This window comes from Alligator mississippiensis, chromosome 1 (genome assembly GCF_030867095.1).
Source record: "Alligator mississippiensis isolate rAllMis1 chromosome 1, rAllMis1, whole genome shotgun sequence".
In the NCBI taxonomy this organism is placed as follows: domain Eukaryota; kingdom Metazoa; phylum Chordata; order Crocodylia; family Alligatoridae; genus Alligator; species Alligator mississippiensis.
Window position 1 is genome coordinate 484,424,604 of NC_081824.1, and position 20,910 is coordinate 484,445,513.

At 54.8% G+C, this 20,910-nt stretch overlaps 3 protein-coding genes and 1 long non-coding RNA gene across 4 annotated transcripts in view; 2 read left to right on the top strand and 2 right to left on the bottom strand.

Annotated features, from left to right (window-relative positions):
• LOC132249287 (delta-1-pyrroline-5-carboxylate synthase-like) overlaps window positions 1–2,478 on the top strand; it is a 28,105-nt gene extending 25,627 nt beyond the window's left edge. Inside the window, exons 18-19 of the mRNA XM_059723942.1 lie at window positions 209–304; window positions 1,512–2,478. Coding sequence (XP_059579925.1) covers window positions 209–304; window positions 1,512–1,693 — 278 coding nt within the window. The 3' untranslated portion in view covers window positions 1,694–2,478. The remainder of the gene's footprint in view (window positions 1–208; window positions 305–1,511) is intronic.
• Window positions 2,259–4,596, bottom strand: LOC132249291 (uncharacterized). Its single transcript, XR_009460698.1, has 2 exons — window positions 3,839–4,596; window positions 2,259–2,815 (listed from the first exon to the last, which is right to left on the bottom strand). It is a non-coding gene; the product is annotated as an uncharacterized LOC132249291 (long non-coding RNA).
• Window positions 4,597–6,310: 1,714 nt separating this feature from the next.
• LOC132249631 (uncharacterized) lies at window positions 6,311–14,124 on the bottom strand. The gene is made up of 6 exons (XM_059725204.1): window positions 14,050–14,124; window positions 13,705–13,831; window positions 9,852–10,129; window positions 7,807–7,933; window positions 6,480–6,596; window positions 6,311–6,333 (listed from the first exon to the last, which is right to left on the bottom strand). The coding sequence occupies exons 1-6, from the start codon at window positions 14,122–14,124 to the stop codon at window positions 6,311–6,313; spliced, it is 747 nt and encodes a 248-aa protein (XP_059581187.1).
• Window positions 14,125–17,670: 3,546 nt separating this feature from the next.
• LOC132249280 (zinc finger protein 345-like) lies at window positions 17,671–20,584 on the top strand. The gene has a single exon (XM_059723922.1). It carries the CDS (start codon window positions 18,014–18,016, stop codon window positions 19,880–19,882), a length of 1,869 nt encoding a protein of 622 aa, XP_059579905.1. The 5' UTR covers window positions 17,671–18,013; the 3' UTR covers window positions 19,883–20,584.
• The last annotated feature ends 326 nt before the right edge of the window (window positions 20,585–20,910 follow it).

Genomic DNA, 20,910 nt, shown 5'->3' on the forward strand with positions numbered 1-20,910 from the left:
GGACAGAACCTCTCTTGATCGTTCTTACTGTCATGGCTGCAGACCTGTAGAGTTGACATCTGTGTGCTGTGGTGAAAGGGCTGTCAGTATTGGTTTGGTCATGACGAATCTGCCTAATGCTGTGCTGCACAACTTGGTTTGTGCAGGTTCTTGCACTGCGCACATAACTGAAGATCTCTGAACGCTCACATCAGTTTGTTTCCCTCAGAGAAAACGGCAGAGTACTTCCTGCAGCACGTGGACAGTGCCTGCGTGTTCTGGAATGCCAGCACCCGATTCTCCGATGGATACCGCTTGGGGCTTGGTAAGGGAGCAGGAGCAGTTCTTTTGCTCTGCTTGGGTTGCAGATTTGAATTTGGGATTTGTACACCTAGCAGGTACCTGCCTGAATCCTAGAAGATGAGGCTGTACCTTCTCTGCCTAGAGCTTCCTGGGAGGATTTTAGAGAAGATACTGTAGCAGAAGTAGACATTTGGATCTTTCAGCTGAAAGGATTAGCAGATAAAAATCTGGTGGGTGTAGTTAAGTTTGACAGGAGCAGAAAGTACACTGTACCACCTGGATTAATTAGGAAGGCGAGTCAGTTAGGAAGGGAGAAAAGATGTTCTGTTGTGGAACTGAGTAACCTCTAAAGGCCCTAGCCTTGAGGCCGTGTGGTGTTAAGTTTAGTTTAGTGCATGTGCATAGCAGGAGAAGACCCTAAAATGACCATGCTTAGATAACATATGGTCTTCACTTCAATTCCAGAGGGGATTCAGTGGTCTCTTCCGTGAGGATCGTTAGACCTGGAGATGAATGAATACCTCACACACATGTGTACGCATGCAGTCTGGCATAGTGCAACACCTTTTCACCTGCATTCGCAGGCTGGGCTGCTGACCACTACAGTCCCAGAATCGAAAGGGGCTGTGTATGTGGGGGTGTGGTATCCTGAGAAATTCCAGGAGCAGTTCCATTTCTCTCCTCTCACAAAGCCTTGTGGGAGGTGCAGAAGGCTCCCAATGCGAGCCTTCAGTGTGAGGGAAGCACTGTTGCTTGGAGCAGCAATGCACAGGATGGCCTTGGTCACAAGCTCTGTGGATGTCTGTAGGATATTGCTCAGTTACGGCAGCTGCTTCCTGCTCTGAGCATCCCTGCTGTATATCCTGGCAGAGCTTTTTACAGAGCGTGAAACTTTCAGAACACAAACTGAATCTTGATTCTGCTTTGTAAGGATGTCACTTCAATTTCTGAAAAAAGCTTCCAGCTGGCTCCATAAGGGCTGTTTCACTCCGGAAAAACAGGTTGTAGACAGAGAGACGTTACTTTGCCTCCCTTTTTAAAAAAAAATGTAAGCTGAGTTCTGCTTGGGGGAAATGGGATGGAAAGGATGCACTATTGGCTGTTCTTCGTCTTGGAAAAGATGAAAGAACTGTGTAGCACTGAAGCAATAAGAGAAATTCCTTCCAGCAAAGAGCCAACTGTGCACAAAACCCAGCTTCATCTTGTGCTCCTATCTCCCGCTGCTGCAGGGGCCGAGGTTGGAATCAGTACTTCTCGTATCCATGCCCGTGGACCGGTGGGGATCGAGGGACTATTAACTACAAAGTGGCTGCTGAGAGGGGACAATCATGTTGTGTCTGACTTCTCAGAGCATGGGAGCATGAAATATCTTCATGAGAACCTCCCCATCCCTCAGAGGAACACCGACTGACAGCACCTGAGAGCCCAGGAGTGCGACAGGTTTACTGAGGATGCTCAGGCTCCAGAGCTGCCTCTGGGGAGGAGTTTGTACTTGCCCTCAGGTGAGTTGTCTGCTCTGGCTCCCCCGGGGGGTTAGACACTGTGCAGTAAAATGAAGAAAAGACAATTGTGTCTGTCTGAGAGTTCCTGCTCCTACTCGCCGTTAGCGCCATGTAGCAACAAACATAGAGGCTGCAAGTAGACACCTGTTCCCAGAGCTGGGTCCTCAGACCATCCCAGCTGCACAGTGAGACTCTCCCCTTTGCATCCCTTTCTCTCCCTTGCTCCTTTGGTAAACCACCTTTACTTGCTTTGGGGTGGACCTGTTCCTTTCTCTTAATATCTTCCTGTGGCACTTGGCCATCTCATCCTGGTCTGAAGGGCTTTGTTTCTGAGAAGACTTTGTATTGCCGAGCGTGTTCCCTTTCCCTGCAGTCCTAGCATCTTGGCAGCTCTTGGAAGGGCTGGAATGTTCTGACACTTACTTTGCGCTTAAATGTTAGGTAAATCGATGAATAAATGTTCCAGCGGCAGAATGCTTTGACCAAGAGATCCTTTTTAATGTTTGATTTCTTTTAATTACAGATAAATGTAGATAAATTTCACAACTGTAAATGTGGATTCCATTACCCTTTTATGAATATTTGTACCAAATATTTTTGTTCATTGTTTTATATGAAACTTTATCATCCCCACAGGAGAATGGAAATGGTATTTTAACTCCATGTTTTTCAAAATAAAGTTCTTGCAAAATGATTTTCGGTCTTCAAGTGTGTGATTATTTAAAATGAAATTGTAACTTTCTCTAGAGAAGACTCCCCTAGTTAACAATGGCAAACACTTGGAGGTCGGCAATCTTGCAATTTTTTTTTTCTGATTTTTTCTTTCATTTCATTAACATTGTCACTTTTTTCACATAAAATGAGTCGCATGTTGTACGAATTGGCTATGTCCTTCCGTGGAAGTGGGGCTTAATCGCAGAAATCCCAAATGTGGTTTCCTCTTTTAATCTAAATTCCAACACTAGATGTAGGATCCTTGCCCCAGTCTGTCATGGCTTCATCTGGTGGCCCAATGCCTGTGATTGCTCTGCCTGTTTGAATACAAGAGACTAGTTTAGAACAAGAGGGAGAATTTGAGAAGCCAAAGGCAGTGACTGCTAAGTCTAAGTCCTGTGTCTTTTGGGCCATATCCCTGCTGGGATTACTGTGGCCTTTTGTGTGCGGAGGGGGCCCTATATTCTCTTCCAACTCTACAAAGTTGTGTAAATAACTATGATTTTTTAACATCCTCTCTTAGATTCATAGCTGTCAGGGGCTGGAAGGAACCTCGCAAGATCATCGTGTCCAGCCCCCTGCACTAGGCAGGAAGGACAACTGGGGTCAGGTGACCCCAGCAAGGTGACCATCCAGTCTCCTCTTGAAGATGTCCAGGGTAGGTGATGGCACCCAGTCTGGAGAGAGTTTATTCCAGAGCTGGACACCCTGATTGTGAAGAAGTTTTTCCTAGTGTTAAGCCTGAAACGGTCTTCTGGAGTTTGTGGCCATTACTCCTACTTTTCCCCAAGGGTGCCCTGGTAAACAGTTGTTCGCCAAGCCCCCGATGTAGCGGTAAGCTGCTACTAAGTCCCCTCTCACCCTTCTCTGCTTTAGGCTGAAGAGCCCCAGGTCCCTCCGCCTTTCCTTGTATGGCTTGCTGTGCAAGTCTATGATCATACGTGTGGCTCTTTTCTGCACTCTCAAGATTTACCACGACCTTGTTAAAGTGTGGTACCCACGTGTGTGTGTGTGTGTGTGTGCACAAGTGTGTATAGAGTTATTTTGGTTAGTCTATAAGGTACAAATCTACCCTTCCTTCTATTTGTCTGAAGACTAACATGGCTAACTATGTTTCAAATGTGATCCTCAGCATTTGGAGTGGGGGGGGAAAGGGTGGTTGCATGAGGCAGCATTGTTGCATGTTGCAGCCAGGCTGCTGTGGGTGTAGCAGGGGCGGAGTGGAGCTACAGGGTGATATGGAGCATCAGGGGTTGGCCTGGTGTTCAGCTGCATGGTACAGGTGCAGAATGGATATAACAGTAGTAGTAGTAGCCTGGTTCATAGTTTCTGTCAAGTACCGGTGATCCAGGGGGTCGGCAGCAGTCAGGCCTGGAAGTCTCTGCTCCTTTCCCTTATGGTGCCATTTGGGTCAGCAGCGGGTGAGGTCCATGGGCATCCATCTGCAGTCCTCCCTTAAGGTGCCATTTGGGTTGTCTGTGGGCAAGGTCCACGGGCCTCCATCCGCAGCTCTCCCTTACGCACCATCTGGGCCTGTAGCGGGCAAGGGCCGGGAGGTCTCCGCTGTCTGCTCTCAGGCTCATCTTGCCGAGCTGCGGTGTGGTGCTGCCCTGCTCGCAAAAGGGTCGAGCACTGACAGCCTTTCACACTCTGAAGCCTGAGCTACGGTGTGGCACTGCCCAGTTCTCCCCACTGCGCTGTTTCTCCTCTCTCTCCCGTCATTTCATATCCAGGTTCCCCACATCTGCTGCTGCCCCCGTTCATTTCTGCAGTGGTTCTCTTGTGCCCGCCGCGTGTTGAGTGCCTCCGAGCTGGTCACCCAGGATGCTGACTCCCTTGCTGAAAAGGGATTAATGGGAGATGTCGCTTGTCTTTGCTGTCTGGTTGAACCGGCCACCTGAGGCTTTATCTGCAAATCACATGAAACAGGTCGCCTTTGGGGGTCAACCCCCTTTGCTTGCTGCCAAAAAGAGAAGTGGAGAAGATGGCAAACGCAGGTGTGCGATGCCTTGCTCAATAAGAGACTAATACCATTGATTAGTCGCGGCGCGGTGCCCCGACCCCTGCGCCTCGCAGCCACCAGAGAAGGGCGGGTAACGTGGGAACGGGGCGGGGCGCTGCGCGTTTCTCACGGGGCTGCACGGCCGGGGGAGCCTGGCACGAAACACACCCCGTGGTCCGGAGCTCCGCGCTGGGCCAGCAGCCGGGGGGTGCTTGTCCGAATGCAGCACTGGTGGGTGCTGAGCAGGCAGACATCTCCCAGGGCTTCCTGCACGGCTGGCAGAAATAGAGATGCTTCTGGGTGTGGATGTGCTGATACTGGGACAGGTGGGAGAGATGGGGGAAGTTTTTCCAATACTCAGAGCACTGATGTGGCTTCTCCCCTGTGTGGATGAGCTGGTGTCGGGTCAGGTGGGAGGATTGGGTGAAACTCTTGCCACACTCAGAACAGCGATGTGGCTTCTCCCCTGTGTGGAGGGCCTGGTGCAGGGTAAGGGTGGAGGACTGAGCAAAACTCTTCCCACACACAGAACAACGATGTGGCTTCTCCCGTGTGTGCATGCACCTGTGCCTGGCCAGGCTGCAGGGCTGCCTGAAGCTCATCCCACACTTTGTGCAGCAGTGTGGTTGCTGCCTCTTCTGCACACACCGGTGCTGGGACAACTTTTGCCAGCTGATGAAGTTCTTCCTGCACTTGTTGCAGCGGTGCGTCTTCCTCCCCAAGTGCATCCGACGGTGCTGAACCAGGGAGAAGAAATGGGTGAAGGTCTTACCACATGTGACACAGCAGTACTGACGCTTCTTCCTGTGCACATGTTGTTTTTTGAGCAGCTCCAAGCTGCGCACAAAGCTCTTCCCCCTTTTGGTGAAGCGGTGGGGGAGCTGTCCAGAATGGACCTGGTGGTGAGCAGCCAGGGTCGAGAGGCACGTAAAGCGCTTCCCACACGTGGCACATACATGGGGCTTCTTCCTAGCATGTCTTATCTTGTGCAGAGCCAGGCGCGAGGGGCAACTAAAGCTTTTCCTGCACTGAGGGCAGGAGTGGCCTCTCCCCCTGGGCTTGGTAGCGAGCTCCTGCCTCACTACCAGCTCCTCCACACTGCCCTGGTTTGCATGCAGTGTCTCTCTCCAGTGCGCCTTTCCTTTCGTTCTCTTCTGGTGTCTCAGCATGACATATTCATCCCTGCACCTTGGGCTGTTTCGGGCTTGTTTCCCTTCTTCACTCCAACGCCCAACTAGAGATGGGACCTCGTTCACTGCTACATTCTCCTGCTTTTGGGGCATCCCCTGACCCTTGTGCCACTGGTCCTTTGCTGGGCTCAGGGAATCCACCTCACCCATACTCCCCAGGGAAGCCCATGGTGGCTCCAGCTTTCCAGGCCCTTCCTCAGGACCCTGCTCCTCGGTTCTGCTCAGCAACCAGGCATGTCCTGCATGGGAGGACGAAACACCAGATTAGTCCCTGCACTGCTGCCAAGGGGCAAGCACTGCTATTCCCTGTGCTGGGATGGGCCTCAGAGCAGGACAGGACTTGGCACTTGTGTTTTCTCTAGAAAACTAGGTATTTCTGCCAAAGGCCCAAGTGCCGGCGGTGAGGCAGTGCCAGGTCCCTGTGCCAGTTTCATCTTCCCTACTCGGTGGGGTTAAGCTGCAGACTCACAAGGGTTTCTGGCCCAGCTCTCAGCCCCATCATCTCAGGCCCTATTAAATTACTATTTAATTACTATTAAACTTTACCTGATACTAAATGGGCAAGGGGCCATGTCAATCCTTGGGGGTCTTTGGCAAAAAGACTACTGACACTTTGAATTTCAGGGCGTGGAACAACACTTGTCTGCACACGTGACAGCACAAGCTATTTGAGGTCAGCACCCTGAAATGGCAGCGCAGGACAGGTCTCCAGTTTCCAGGCTCCCTTTCACCCTGGGCACAACGCATTTTTGATAGAGGAGCTGAGTGGAGGGGACAGCCACAACTCACCTGACAGCAGGTCCTCCGGCCTCAAGATTGCCCCACAGTACACATCATCACTGACCCAGAGCTCGACCTGTTCTCGCTGGATGCGGCAGATCAAGTCAGGTGTGGGACCTCGATATCCTGCTTGGGCAGTGGTTAAAGAGAGTTTATTCACTGGTACTGTATTCAGAATAAGTAATTGAAATTTGATGAAAGGAGGCAATGAACTCAAGGATTATACTAAGGACTTGAAGGACAAGGGAGAATGGACATTTAGGATGAAAGGGAAGGCATAGCAGGGGGAAGAGGATGGTCCTTTTCATCTAGGTACTGGACGTATGGTCATAGGAAAGCAAACACCAGTGCAATTCCAGGCAAATGAGTGGAAATGAGTTTCAACAGGACACACTAGGCAGGAGAGGGAGGAAATCAGAATAACTGCCCAAGGAATGGCTGTTAGTGCATTTTGAGGCACAATGAATGGCAAATGATATGATCATTGTGAGAAGGCAAAGGGAAATCATGTTATTAAGGGGAAAGACTCCAGGGAAGGCAGCTGGATAAAATGAAGGAGGAATATATACAAGTATGAGGTGTGAGAGGTCTGTTCATGGACAGAGCAGTGGGGAGCAAAGGGATTTAATCCCCCGCCCAAACGTTCATGAGGATGAAAGTGTTAATACCAGGAAGAAGGCAGAAAAGGATCTTGGAGTCAGTATTGATGCCAAAATGAACATGGGGCGACAGTGTGGGGACACGGTCAGGCCACAGTTGGAGTATTGTGTCTAGTTCAGGGCGCCGCACTTCAGGAGGGATGTGGACAGCATGGAGAGGGTCCAGAGGAGGCCATTCACATGATCGGGGGACAGCAGGGCAGGCCCTACGAAGAGAGGCGACGGGACCTGAACCTGTTCAGCCTCCACAAGAGAAGGCTGAGACGGGATCTGGTGGATGCCTATAAACTTGCCAAGGGGGACCAGCAGGCCATGGAAGAGTCCCTGTTCCCCCGAGCACTACCGGGGTAAGAAGGAACAACAGCCATAAGCTGACTGAGAGTAGATTCAAGCTAGACATTGGGAGGCGCTACTTCACTGTCAGGGCGGCTAGGAGCTGGAACCAACTTCCAAGGGAAGTGGTGCTCGCGCCAACCCTCAGGACCTTCGAAAGCAGGCTAGGCAATCACCTAGCCGGGGTCGTGTTATCCCAGCATCCCCCCTGGCATGGGCGGGAAAGTCGGACTTGATAATCTGCTTAGGACCCTTCCGACCCGACCAGCTATGAAACTATGAAGATGACAACAACACTGCAGAGCTCACATGGCTCGAGGGCAAAGCAAGAACCAGAGCTTTACCCAGGGAAACGAGGGCTTGGTAGTTCCTCAGCATCTGGTCCCGGTAAAGCCCCTTGTCCTCCTCTTCCAGCAGCTCCCACTCCTCCTGTATGAAATACACTGCTACGTCCTCAAACACCTCCCGGAGCTGCAGGCACAAGCGTTACAGCATCAGTGTCTCCTGTCCCCGCTGCCCCCAGCCCCCACGGCCCTGTCTGCACGCACTCTGCACTACAGCCCTTTGCACGCTTAGCCAGGACAGACAGGGGTACGCTACTCAGCTGACACGTGACATGCAGGGATCCTGGTTTTGTCTGTTTGAAAACTGCAAGTTCTCTCATAAAAGAAAAAAAAAATTGCTCCCAACCCATAGTCCCCCAGCCCTGCTGCTGCCCCACACTCCCCCATAGCCCCCTGGCCCTGCTGCGGACTCGCTCCCTATGTACAGCCCTGCTGGCACTGCTGGTCCCCTCAGTCCTCACCCACAGCACTCTGCCCAGCCCAGCCCTGCCTGCTCCGCGGCACCCTGGCCGTGGCTGCAGCCTGAGGGAGGTGCTGACTAGTGCAGCACAGCCCACGGGGTGGTAGGGAGGGCTGCCAGCTGCGGGCTCAGGCTCCCGGTCCTGCTGCCCGCCTCCTGAGGCCTCCATGGCAGAGAGCAGGACGCGGTGTGGCAGGACAGAGCAGGGTGGGACAGCTTGGTGGTGGTGCCACGAGCCGAGTGCCACCATGGCGAGGAGCCCTTGCCCACAGCGGGGGTTGTGGCGCAGACTTGTGCTTCCCGCTGCTGCTGCGTGGGCAGGGGGTGAATCACCATGGCGGTGCTTGGATCGCAGCAGCAGCATCTACCTTCCCTGCCTGGCCCCACTGAGTCCTCACCAGCCAGGACACACCATTAATGACCTCCACCTCCTCCTGGCAAAGGAGGGCCAATTCAGTGTCCTATGGGGCACGGACATGTCCTGGCTACCACGCAGCCCATTCTCACCAAGGCACCAGGCCTTGCAACGGAGCCTGATGCAAACACTGCTCCCTCCTCAATGCACACCACATCGTCACTGAGCCACACAACATGGATCGTGGCATCAGAGGGTCATCCACCTGGGCCTCTACTGTTCTTATAGGGCATCCCCTGCTTACAGTGCCCCGCTGCTGTCTACACTGCCAGATGGTGCAATCCCTCCAGGAAAGACTGAATCAACCCCGCTCCAACATCTGGTCCAGGAAGAGACAAAGGCTTGTGGCACGACACTTTCACCTCCCTGGACTTCCCAGTGCTGGCCTCAGAGCAGCTGTCCTTACACCCAACACTGCAACACAAACCTGAACATGGAGTTGTGCAACCAGAAATCAAATGCAGGCTGGGTTGTGTTATGCACAGTCCACACAGGGACTGTGCAGTCTTCTCTGATTAACTGGATTAGCTGCTGTGTCCCCTTTGTGTGGGGGGGTCTTGGCTTGCATCCCCTCTCCCAGCACTGTCCCCCTTCCCACCACGCTGCCCTTCTTCACTTGGTATGCAAAAGACTCTATTTAATAGTCTGGTCTGTGCATACCCTTCAATTCAAACCTATCAAATGAGTGTGGAATTGAAAAAACCTGTGCTGTGCCTTTGATTCAGGTCATTTGTAAGCTGCAAATCCATCCCGGCTTCTGCCTCCCCTCACACTAACACAGATAATCAGCAGCCAGGTGTGCAGCTCACTCCTGCCAAACTGATGGGCTGGGGGGACCCTGCTGGCATCGGCTGCAGAGACCCTCTGTGCTCCCCAGTCCTAGGCAGCGGGAGAGGCCTTGCTGGGCTCAGCTGTAGAGACCGCTGCCCCGGGCTCCCTGGTGCTGGCTGGCTGTCACGGCTCTTCCCTGGTGCCTCAGCTCTTAAAATGTCCCATTTCAGGGGTTCTCAACCCTTTTTGTGTCAGGACCCATTTGTAAACATCCATGGCCAGTCCCAACCCAGTGCCCCTCACTCCCAACCCGCTGCCCCCCACCCCCAGGGCCCAGCACCCCAGGCTGTGGGGCAGGCAATGGGTGTGTTGGGCCGGGGGAGCCCCAAGCAGTCTTACAGGCTGCAACTCTGCCAGCCTGAAAACGAAAAGCAAGGTTTCCGGTCTGGACGACACGAGGCACTTCTGCACCCTCAGCCCCTCCTGGGTCCTGCTCCTGCAGCTCCCGCCGGGAAGGGGAAGCCCACGGCTGCCACGGGCTCCAGCTTTGGGTCCGACCTCGCACCCGGCTGGGACCGCGGCGGCGCCGCGAGGACAAGGCCGGGACCCCAGGTGCCCCCCCCCGCGCGGGGCCCGCCCCCCCCACAGCCCGGGGCGGCCCCGGCCGGGACGAGCGGCTGCGGCGGAAGCGCACGCGGACCCGGCCCCTCCCGCCCGCCGCGTCCTGCTGCCGGGGGCGGGGCTCTGCCCCTTCCTCCAATCGTTGCACGGGTCAGATTTGCATATGCAAATCGGACACGAGCCGGCCGCTCTGCCGTCTGCACCTGGCGGGAGGAAGGAGACCTAGCCCCGCCCCGGCCGCAAAGCGCCCTGGGAAGAGCCGGGGCCCCGCCCCCCGCAGGAGCGCCGAGCACGCGTGTGCGGACAGCGAGACCCGCCCCACCCTACCCTGCTCGGTGCGCGAGGTCCCACGGGCCCCAGAGAGCACGAGTGCCCCCCACAAGTAGAGGGCGGGGCGGGGCACACAGCACGTGCTGCACGGGCGGGGGCAGCGAGCCAGCGAGCCCCCGGAGCCGGGCGCAGGCGAGGGGTCGGGGGCAGGCCTGGGCGGCTGTCCCGCCTCGGGGGGAGCCTCGAGCGCCGGCTGCTGCCCGGGACGGGCCACGAGATGGAAAAGCCCCGCGGCGCGGCTGGGACGGGCTGTGGTCTGTCTGGCGGGTCGCGGTCCCGCGTCTTCCTCGCAGCTCCCCGCACACACACGCTCTACGGCTGTTGGCTCTTGCCGTGCGGCCGCGGTCACACTCGGTGATGTCACTGCCGTGCTAACGATCCGTGTTGTAATAATATCCACCAATGCGAGGCCGGTGCAGGCCTCCTTGTCCCCCTTGCACTGCGGCTGGTGCAGGGGAGGGGATGTGGGAGTCCCCGTGACTTCCAGCCGGTCGGTGCCGGTGCCGGTGCCGTCCCCCTGTCGTGCCCCAGCTCGAGTCTGGGATCGTGCCCGGTATGCAAAGGCCAATAAAGATACCAGGGGTGAAAGTACAAAGGTTTACTGCTAGCAATAAAAGGTTACGTGAAATTATTCCGCTCGCACAAGCACACCAGATCACTAATCTAAGCATCTCTTATACAGGAGTTTTTGAGCCTTCATAAGCATACTTGTTTGCTGATTGGTTATGAGTGACGCAAGAAGTTCTTTACTGAGCGTGTCTCTATACCTGTGTTTTAGCCATGTATCTCATTTGCATACATGTGTGTTTCATTAGCATACTTCTTCCCCACCCAGGGGCGTGATTTTTAGTATTCTAATGAGCCCTTTTAACCCAGTTCCCTGTTTTTTCTTTTTGTTTTCAAGCCCCCTTTATCTAGGACTGTCTCCTCCTTATCATTGCAGATGGGCATTCGTCACATAGCATTCTCTTCCGCTTCGTCTTCGGGCACTGCTTTCTAGGTCACTCCTTACATTCCCCCAGGCCTCCGTCCTGCTGCAGCCCCGGGACAGGCAGACCCGGGCGCTGTCGGCACGTGGACGCTTCTCAAGCAAGTGCCCCGGGCCGGGCGTGTCCCCAGATCTCTGCCAGAGCTGCTCGGCGGGTCTGTGCTCCGACACGTCCGGGCTGTTGTTCTCCCGGTGCCCCGGCAGCATTTCACATGTCCGTGCTGTGCGTTTCCCCGCTTCCCCCCTGAAAATGTGGATGTGACACAGCACCAACATCGCGGCGGCGTCTCCCCCAGCAGCGATGTCCCTGCCGGCTCGGACGCGGCGCTGTGATCTCCACCGGCGCTGGGCTCATCTCCAGCCTCGTGCCTGTGGAGGTCTGTTAGGAAGAGCGGTGGGACGATGAGTCTCCCTTCTCCCCCCTCTTCCACACACTGCAGCCTCCAGCTCCCTTCACCCCAGGCCAGTGCAGGGGACGAGCAGGGCTTTCCCCTGCCCCCACCCCAGGGCTCACCTGTGCACTCTCTTCCACCCGCAGGTGCTGGGACCCTGAGCCGAGCGGATCAGCAGCCTCCAGAGGAAGGGCCTGTGAACCTGGAGCCGCAGAGACCCTCCCCAGGGAGACGGGGACAGAGCGGCTCCCTGACACCTGGGCCGGGCCAGCTGCAAGAGGGGCAGGGCAGGCCGGCGAAGCAGGGGCAGAGCATGGAGGTGAGCAGGGCACCAGCTGGAGGTGGGGGTGGGAGTGCAGCTGGGGCAGAGCCCAGGAGGAGCCGGGGTGCTGTCAAGAGTTTGGGGAGCAGAGACCTGAAGAGTGAGACGTCTCTGGTGACAGTTGCAAACCCCCCAGGCTGCATTAGCAGGCGCGCACTCCCGGGTGCAGAGAGCCAGGGGTGCTGGCACGGGAAGGCCTGGGCAGAGTCCCTGGAGCTGGGCTCCCTGCCTCTAAATGTGCTGCCTGGGCTGCCTCCAAGGGCCGAGGAAATGGAGCGTGTTGAGCTGGGCTGAGGCCGACACACGAGCTCCTATGTCCACAGCTGCATCCGTGGCTAAGGTGCAAATACTTGTAGTAGAGCGAGTACAGACAGGGCAGCGGGGGCAGGAGACACTGATGCTGTAACGCTTGTGCCTGCAGCTCCGGAAGGTGTTCGAGGACGTGGCAGTGTATTTCACACGGGAGGAGTGGGATCTGCTGGAAGAGGAAGACAAGGGGCTTTACCAGGACCAGATGCTGAGGAACTACCAAGCCCTCCTTTCCCTGGGTAAAGCTGTGGTTCTTGCCTCTCCCTGCAGCCATGTGAGCTCAGAAGTGTTGTCTTCTCCCTGGTTTTCAAGTGTCTTCTGCTCATGACCTCCTGATATCAAGCCTGAACCTACTCAATCAATTTGTGGCTGTTGTTCCTTGTTATCCCAGGTGGGGCTCGGGGAGCAGAGCTGCACCTATTTTCCGCTGGTCCCCACTGGTGAGTTCATAGAGGGCCACCAGATCTCCTCTCAGTCTTCTCTTGTGCAAGCTGAATAGATTCAGGCCGTTTAGTCTGTCTTAGTAGGGCCTGCCCTGCTACCCCTTCACCATGTGAGTGGCCCTTCTCTGGACCCTCTCAAGGTTAGCCACATCCCTCTTTGAAGTGCGGCGCCCAGAACTGGACGCAGTACTCCAACTGTGGCCTGACCAGCGCCGCATGGAGGGGAGGATCTCCTCCCTGGACCTGTCTGAGATGCATCTGTGCATGCACAACAAGGTCCGGTTAGCCTTACTGACTGTCACCCCATGTTCATCTTGGAGTGTATGTTGACTCCCAAGATCCCTTTCAGCTGCTGTGTTGAGAAGGGTGTTCCTCCGCCTTGACGTCGAAGTGTCCTCCTGTACCTCTGCATCCCCATCCACCGACGAACCTCGGTTGAAAGCTGGCCGTTGAACTTCAGCCAACCTGGAAGAGAAACGCACGCTTACCTTTCAGGGAGAGATTTAGCCTGATCCACCCTAGCATGTTTGCTGCGCAGAAGGGCGGGCCATGGTGGAGGAATGCAAAGCCGCCCGGTAACACCAGCTCCAAGTCACCAGTTGACCTCTGCATCCCCATCCACCGACAAACCTAGGTTTAAAGCTCGCTGTACAAGATCAGTCAACCTGGAAGAGAAATGCATGCTTACTTTTCAGGGAAAGATTTAGCCTGCTCTGCCCTAGCATTTCTCCCGTGTGGAAGCGCGAGCCGTGGTGGAGGAATCCAAACCTGCCAGGTAACACTAGGTCCGAAGCTGCCGGTTGACCTCTCTGATGCAGGCCTTGTGGCACCATCCATGTCTGCTCACCAGAAGAACAGATGAGAAAACCACCTGTGCTCCTGTCTCCGTAAGCGTCATACGTGCCCATATGGATGGGGGTCAAGGGGTAGTGATCAGAGGGCTGGATGAGGTCTGTGATCACGGCCGTGACGTCCTGAATCCAGGCAAGCAGCAAATCGCACGTGCCATGGGATCCGGGCGACAGGTGGGTCCCTCCGTTCTGCTCAGGTGGGAGTTGCCCAGACGAGGACCCGGCGTCTCTTCCTGTGGGTGTTCCGGCATCGCTGAGTCTGCGCCGTGCGTGGAGCCACATCGGCTGCTCTGGAGTCATCCTCCGCTGCCTCCTCCTCCCATGCTGCCAGGGCCTCGTACCTGTTCGCCAGGTGTACTGCGGGGGTCGACACTGCGGGAGCAGAAATAGCCCTGGCCCTGGTGGTAACGGTCCATGATACCATTGGGGCGTTGGGTCCCTCCCGGGATGCCTCTCCACTAGGTACTTGACCCTGCAGAGAACAGAAATTCCCGTCAATTTTGTCCTCGGCAGCTCTGATTTCCCTCAGCCCGTTAAGCTCCACCTGGAGCTCCCTCACCTGCCCCTCCAGGGCCCGAAGGTGGGCACACGTGGGACAGGCGAGGGTCACCGTGCACTCCCCGCACAGCCCACAGAGGCCCTGCCAGACAGCCTGCCACGTCCCTACCATTATTGTAGAGTGACGTGTCTTCCTCTCTCCCCTGTTGGAGAATCGGACCTGGCTTCTGCTTGCCCACCTTGTGCCAATGCCGGCGCAAACACAGGCGCGTCCTTGCAGGGGGCTTGCACTCCTGCCTGCAAACTGCCTGGAAACGGCTCCTGTTGACAGTCCCTGCTCACTGACTCCCTGCTCACGGGCCATTGCAGGGCTGGGGGGCTATGGGTTTTTTTTTTTTTATGAGAGAATTTGCAATTTTTAAAGAGAAAACCAGGATCCCTGCATGTCATGTGTCAGCTGAGTAACGTACCCCTGGCTGTCCTGGCTAAGCGTGCAAAGCGCTGTAGTGCAGAGTGAGTGCAGACAGGGCTGTGGGGGCAGCAGGGCAGGAGACACTGATGCTGTAACGCCTGTTCCTTCAGCTCCAGGAGGTGTTTCTTATGCAGTTATTCTCATTTCCTCCCTCTCTTGCCTAGTGTGTCCTGTCCAAACTCATTTCCACTCATTTGCCTGGAATTGCACTGGTGTTTGCTTCCTGTGACCATACATCCACTACCTGGATGAAAAGGACCATCCTCTTCCCCCTGCTATGCCTTCCCTTTCATCCTAAATGTCCATCTTCCCTTGTCCTTCAAGTCCTTAGTCTAATCCTTGAGTTCATTGGCTCCATTCCCCAAATTTCAGTTGCTCATTCTGCATCCAGTACCAATGGTTAAACTCTCTCTAACCACTGCCCAAACAGGATATCGAGGCCCTGCCCCTGAACTGATCTGCCGCATCCAGCGAGGACAGGTGGAGCTCTGGGTCTGTTGTGATGAGGACCGTGGGGCAATCTTGAGGTTGGAGGATGTGCTGCCAGGTGAGTTGTGGCTGTCCCCTCCACCCAACTCCCCTCTCGCAAATGCTCCATGCCCAGGGTGAAAGGGAGCCTGGAAACTGCAGACCTGCCCTGTGCTGCCATTTCAGGGTGTTGACCTCATATAGCTTATGCTGTCGTGTGTGCAGACGGGTGTTGTTCCACCCCCTGAAATTCAAACTATGGAAACTCTCGGTAGTCTTTTTGCCAAAGACCCCCAAGGATAGACATGGCCTCTTGTCTGATTTAATATCAAGTAAACTTTAATAGTAATTTTTACAAGTTCCTCCCTGCAATACAACCTGACACGTGGCTCCTTTAGACATTACAGCAGCGGTGTTTGGTGGTGCCGGCCTCGTGTCCTCCGCTGGGTGTGGGAGATGTTTGTTTCTGGCTTTCCTGCTGTTCACGTAGAAATGCACGACCGCTCCCCAACTCCCCAGAGTAAGAGCATGCACACAACAACCTCTTCCTTTGTCCAGTATTTCAGTAACTTCCTCATGCCAAATTGTCTAATCCCCAAGTTCCTTACCAGCTGAACAGTTTTTCACTAGCGATTATTATGTGATAGTTTTTTAAGTTCTTCCAGTACTGAAATGATGGTTTTCTTTGATATTTAAGATGGCAGAGAAACATCTCATGGTCAGAGCTTTTTCTGACCAGATGTGTTCTCAGGAATTCTGCCCCTTTTATACAGTTGGCAACACTTTCCTTGTTCTTTCAAGTGTATTGCTTGTGCCATTGTAGATAATCGTCAAAAGGAAACCAACAAAAGGATGAGAATACAAACAAACGGTCCATCCGCCCTTCTCGGTCTTTGGCGTGACTGATATGTTTGAGGCCGAGGAGGCCATGCTCCAGGGATGTACCATTTTCTGTAGCCACTTTGCAGATATTCCAGAACCCATCCAGAACTTGTACTTACATTTCCTTGTCTAGCATAGTTAACACCACAGCCACTTACAGCAATAACGGTACACAAACACAGCCGAGCAAGCAAGACAATGACTGCAGAACGCAGTGAAGCTCAACTCTTCTTTGTACCAGGGAAACTTCTTGAGGATTCACTGCTGGTCCGCATCCTAGAAAACACAGACAGAAAAGGGAAGGGCTTAACCCCCTTTAAGTTTGTTCCTGTCATTGGATCATTTTTGACACTGTGGCTTGGCCCTGCCCCTGGCCCTGGCCCTGCTGGACCTCCTTCAGAGATTCCTCTCTTTGCAGCTTGAGAGGCTGCTTTTTTAGCAATTTTTTCTACTTCAAGTGACAGCTGCTGCAAGGTGTACCCTGCCACACACTTTCCTTCCTTGGCTTTCACCAGGAGTTTTCTGTTGGGGTAGGCTCCCCCTATCCTTTTCCCAGCCAAGAGTAACCCACAAGGCAGTGGATGCCAAGGTTTTCAGGCACTCTGCACTTGCCTTTCTCAGGGGTGACAACGTGGCATTTCGTAGAGACTGCCCTGCCACAAGTAGCTCCACCACACTAACTAGTCCTAGGAGGGTGTAGTTATGAGGACTTCGTCAGGACTAATCTTTCGGTTCTTCTGCCCTGGTTATCTTCACCCTCGTGGGCACAGCCTCTCACTTCTGGGCTTTTTCACCCCCAGCCATTCTTGTTGGACAAGAGAGAGGCTGGGGCTGTCCCTGGTGTCTCCTGGTCTGGTTGACCTGGAGCACGGGACGTGTGTAATCCTGGGCTCAGGCTGCATGAAGTGGGTTGGTGGGGTGGGTGGGATTCAGAAGATTTCATGTTGTGGGAGGAAATGAACCCCCCACTGTTTGCACCAGAATCTCCCCTTGTGATGTTTCCTCTCTGGGGCCCCGAGTGTCATGAAGCCTGAGGCTCAGCCCAGAGTCCGTGTGCGGGTTCGTGCCAAGGCCTTTGTCCCAGTGCAGCTGTCTGTGATATGGAGGCTGCCTGGGATTCATTAGCAGAGGAAAGCTCCATGGGCTCATTCCCTGCACCAGACATTGCCCCAGAAACAGGTAGGAAGCAGATCACTGCTCTCAATCCTCCACTCCCAGAACATTTCTTGGAGGGATAATGCATGAAACGTGATGGGTTTTGCTACCAAGCAGTGTAAGGCAGTGCTCAGCACACACTCCTAACTGGTGACAAGTCCTGGATATGCACCACGAGGCTGTTCACCCTTGTACCTAGATGCTGCTTTCAGGACTGCCAGAGATCAAGGGCAAGCATTGCAGATGGGTCTCACCAAAGCCCTGGGGCTTGTGGAGCATGTCAGCCCAGTCAGGTGGAGGGCTCAGCACCATCAGCCCCTGGACCCACCAGTGCTGTGGGATACAGCAGCCCTTTGAGAGCCTCATTCTTCCTTTGAGCAGATCCCTCTGGTCTCATCCTCAGCCTGTTAAAACATGAAGCCATTCAGGTACAGTCCAAACACACATGTCCCACATGTTTGTTGGAGCAGGGCCTGAGGTGATGGGGCTGAGAGCTGGGCCAGAAACCTTGAGAGTCTGCCTCTTAACCCCACCGAGTAGAGAAGATGAGACTGGCACAGGGACCTGGCATGGCCTCACCCCCAGCACTTGGGATTTTGGCAGAAACACCTAGTTTTCTTGAGGAAACAGAAGTGCCAAGGTCCAGTCCTGCTCTGAGGCCCATCCCAGCAGAAGGAATAGCAGTGCTTGCCCCTTGGCAGCAGGGCAGGGACTAATCTGGTGTTTCTTCCTCCCATGCAGGACATGCCTGGTTGCTGAGCAGAACTGAGGAGCCAGCTGCTGAGGAAGGGCCTGGAAAGCTGGAGCCAGCATGGGCTTCCCTGGGGAGTATGGGTGAGGTGGATTCCCTGACCTCAGCAACAGACCAATGGCATAAGGGTCAGGGGATGCTCCAAAAGCAGGAGAATGTAGCAGTGAACAAGGTCCCATCTCTATTTGGGCATTGGAGTGAAGAAGGGAAACAAGCCCGAAACAGCCCAAGGTCCAGGGATGAATTTGTGGTGCTGAGACACCAGAAGAGGCAGAAAGGAAAGGCCCATTGGAGAGAGACACTGCATGCAAACCAAGGCAGTATGGGGGGCCTCAGAGGGAAGCAGGAGCCCACCACCAAGCGCAGGGGGAGAGCCCACTCCTGCCCTGAGTGCAAGAAGAGTTTTAGCTGCCCCTCGTGCCTGGCTCTGCACAAGATAAAGCATGCTGGGGAGAAGCCCCATGTTAGCACCAAGTGTGGGAAGAGCTTGACCAGCCTCTCTGTGCAGAGGAGGCAGCAGCCACACGGCTGCACAAGGTGTGGGAAGAGCTTCAGGCAGCCCTCCAGCCTGGCCAGGCACAGGTGCATGCACGCAAGGGAGAAGCGTCATCCTTGCTCTGTGTGTGGGAAGAGTTTCACCTGGTCCTCTGACCTGGTCCGTCATCTGCTGATCCACACAGGCGAGAAGCCACATCAGTGCCCTGTGTGTGGGAAGAGCTTCGCCCAATCGTGGAACCTGACCAAGCACCAGCACATCCACACAGGGGAGAAGCCATATTACTGCTCTGTGTGTGGGAAGAGTTTCACCTGGTCCTCCAATCTGGTCCGGCACCAGCTGATCCACACACGGGAGAAGCCACATCAGTGCTCTGTGTGTGGGAAGACCTTCACCCATTCCTCCCACCTGGCCCGGCACCAGCGCATCCACACAGGGGAGAAGCCTCATCAGTGCTCCGAGTGTGGGAAGAGCTTCAGCCATTCCTCCCACCTGGCCCGACACCAGCTCATCCACACAGGGGAGAAGCCATATCACTGCTCTGTCTGTGAGAAGAGATTCACCCAGCGCTCCCACCTAGCTGAGCACCAGCGAATCCACACAGGGGAGAAGCCACATCAGTGCTCTGTGTGTCAGAAGAGCTTCACCTACATCTCCAGCCTGACACTGCACCAGCGCATCCACACAGGGGAGAAGCCACATCAGTGCTCTGCATGTGGGAAGAGCTTCACCAACCGCTCAAGTCTGACACAGCACCAACGCATCCACACAGGGGAGAAGCCACATCAGTGCTCTGTGTGTCAGAAGAGCTTCACCTACATCTCCAGCCTGACACTGCACCAGCGCATCCACACAGGGGAGAAGCCACATCAGTGCTCTGCATGTGGGAAGAGCTTCACCAACCGCTCCAGTCTGACACAGCACCAACGCATCCACACAGGGGAGAAGCCATATCAGTGCTCTGTGTGTCAGAAGAGCTTCACCTACATCTTCAGCCTGAAACAGCACCAGCATATCCACACAGGGGAGAAACCATTTCAGTGCTCTGTGTGTGGGAAGAGCTTCACCAGCCGCTCCTGTCTGACTCGGCACCAGCTCATCCACACAGGGGAGAAGCCATATCACTGCTCTGTCTGTGGGAAGAGATTCACCCAATGCTCCCACCTAGCTGAGCACCAGCGCATCCACACAGGGGAGAAGCCACATCGCTGTTCTGAGTGTGGGAAGAGCTTCACCCGACTCTCCCACCTGACCCATCACCAGCTCATCCACACAGGGGAGAAGCCACATCAGTGCTCTGTGTGTGGGAAGAGCTTCACCCAGTCCTCCCACCTGGCCCAGCACCAGCGCATCCACACAGGGGAGAAGCCACATCACTGTTCTGAGTGTGGGAAGAGCTTCAGCCGATCCTCCCACCTGACCCGGCATCAGCTGATCCACACAGGGAAGTAGCCACATTAGTGCTCTGCATGTGGGAAGTGCTCCACACTGTCCTTCAGGTGGGCCTAGCCCCAGCATGTCTACACAGGGGACAAGCCACATGAGTGCTCTGTGTGTGGGAAGAGCTTCCCCCACTCTTCCCATATGGTGCAGCAGCAGCTTATCCACAAAAGGGAGAAGCCAGATCAGTGCTATGAGTGTGGGAAGAGCTTCACCCCCTCTTCCAAGCTGGCCCAGCAGCAGTGCATCCACAAAGGGGGAGAAGCCACATCATTGCTCTTAGTGGAGGCAGAGCTTCACCTACTCCGGCAGCCTGTGCCGAACACCAGTGCATCTACACAGGGGAGAAGCTACATCGGTTCTCTGAGTATTGGAAAAGCTTCCCCCATCTCTCCCACCTGTCCCAGTATCAGCACATCCACACCCAGAAGCATCTCTAATTCTGCCAGCCGTGCACGAAGCCCTGGGAGATGTCTGCCTGCTCAGCACCCACCAGTGGTGCGTTCAGACAAGCACCCTCATGCTGGTGACCTGAACAAAGAGTTCCCCCAGGCTTTGTCCCTTGTAGGGCACAGTGGGAGTCCAGAACCCAGACACTCACCCCCAAGTTTTGATTGTGGGGAAGGGGTAAGAAGAAACACCTCAGGCAGAGATCAGCCCCAACGAAGGGGAGATGAGATTTGTTTTTTGTAAAAATATATTTCTCTCTCTATATATGGTTGTATGTATGTAAACCGATCCTGTTACAGAAAAAAAAAACCCTGCACCCTTGCAACCACACTCCTGTGCACCTGCGCACCCGTACAAAGGCCCGCTGGCTACCCGTACCCATTACAATGTCAAGCCACGCACACAACACACTAAATGCACCAAGTCCTTTCTGGTCTCTCCAACCAGCCCTCCCTTCACACCTACTCATGCGCCGTTTCTGGGGTCAGGTACTCTGCTCAACTGGTCTCTTCTTCATTGTCACTGCAGCTTCCACTGGAGGACCCACTGCTGCTGCTGTTGTCACTGTGGCTGTCCTCCATACCACTTGT

What these genes read in the sequence shown, in the direction of transcription:
- LOC132249631 (XM_059725204.1), bottom strand. Translation starts at nt 14,124, where the DNA reads ATGGACCGTTACCACCAGGGCCAGGGCTATTTCTGCTCCCGCAGTGTC. An exon ending in TTTTCTCATCTGTTCTTCTG is followed by an intron (nt 10,130 to 13,704) that starts GTGAGCAGACAT and finishes CTTCCGCCGCAG; the next exon opens with CCGCTCGTCCCGGCCGGGGC. An exon ending in GCCGGAGGACCTGCTGTCAG is followed by an intron (nt 6,334 to 6,479) that starts GTGAGTTGTGGC and finishes TCACGTGTGCAG; the next exon opens with ACAAGTGTTGTTCCACGCCC.
- LOC132249280 (XM_059723922.1), top strand. Translation starts at nt 18,014, where the DNA reads ATGGGTGAGGTGGATTCCCTGACCTCAGCAACAGACCAATGGCATAAG.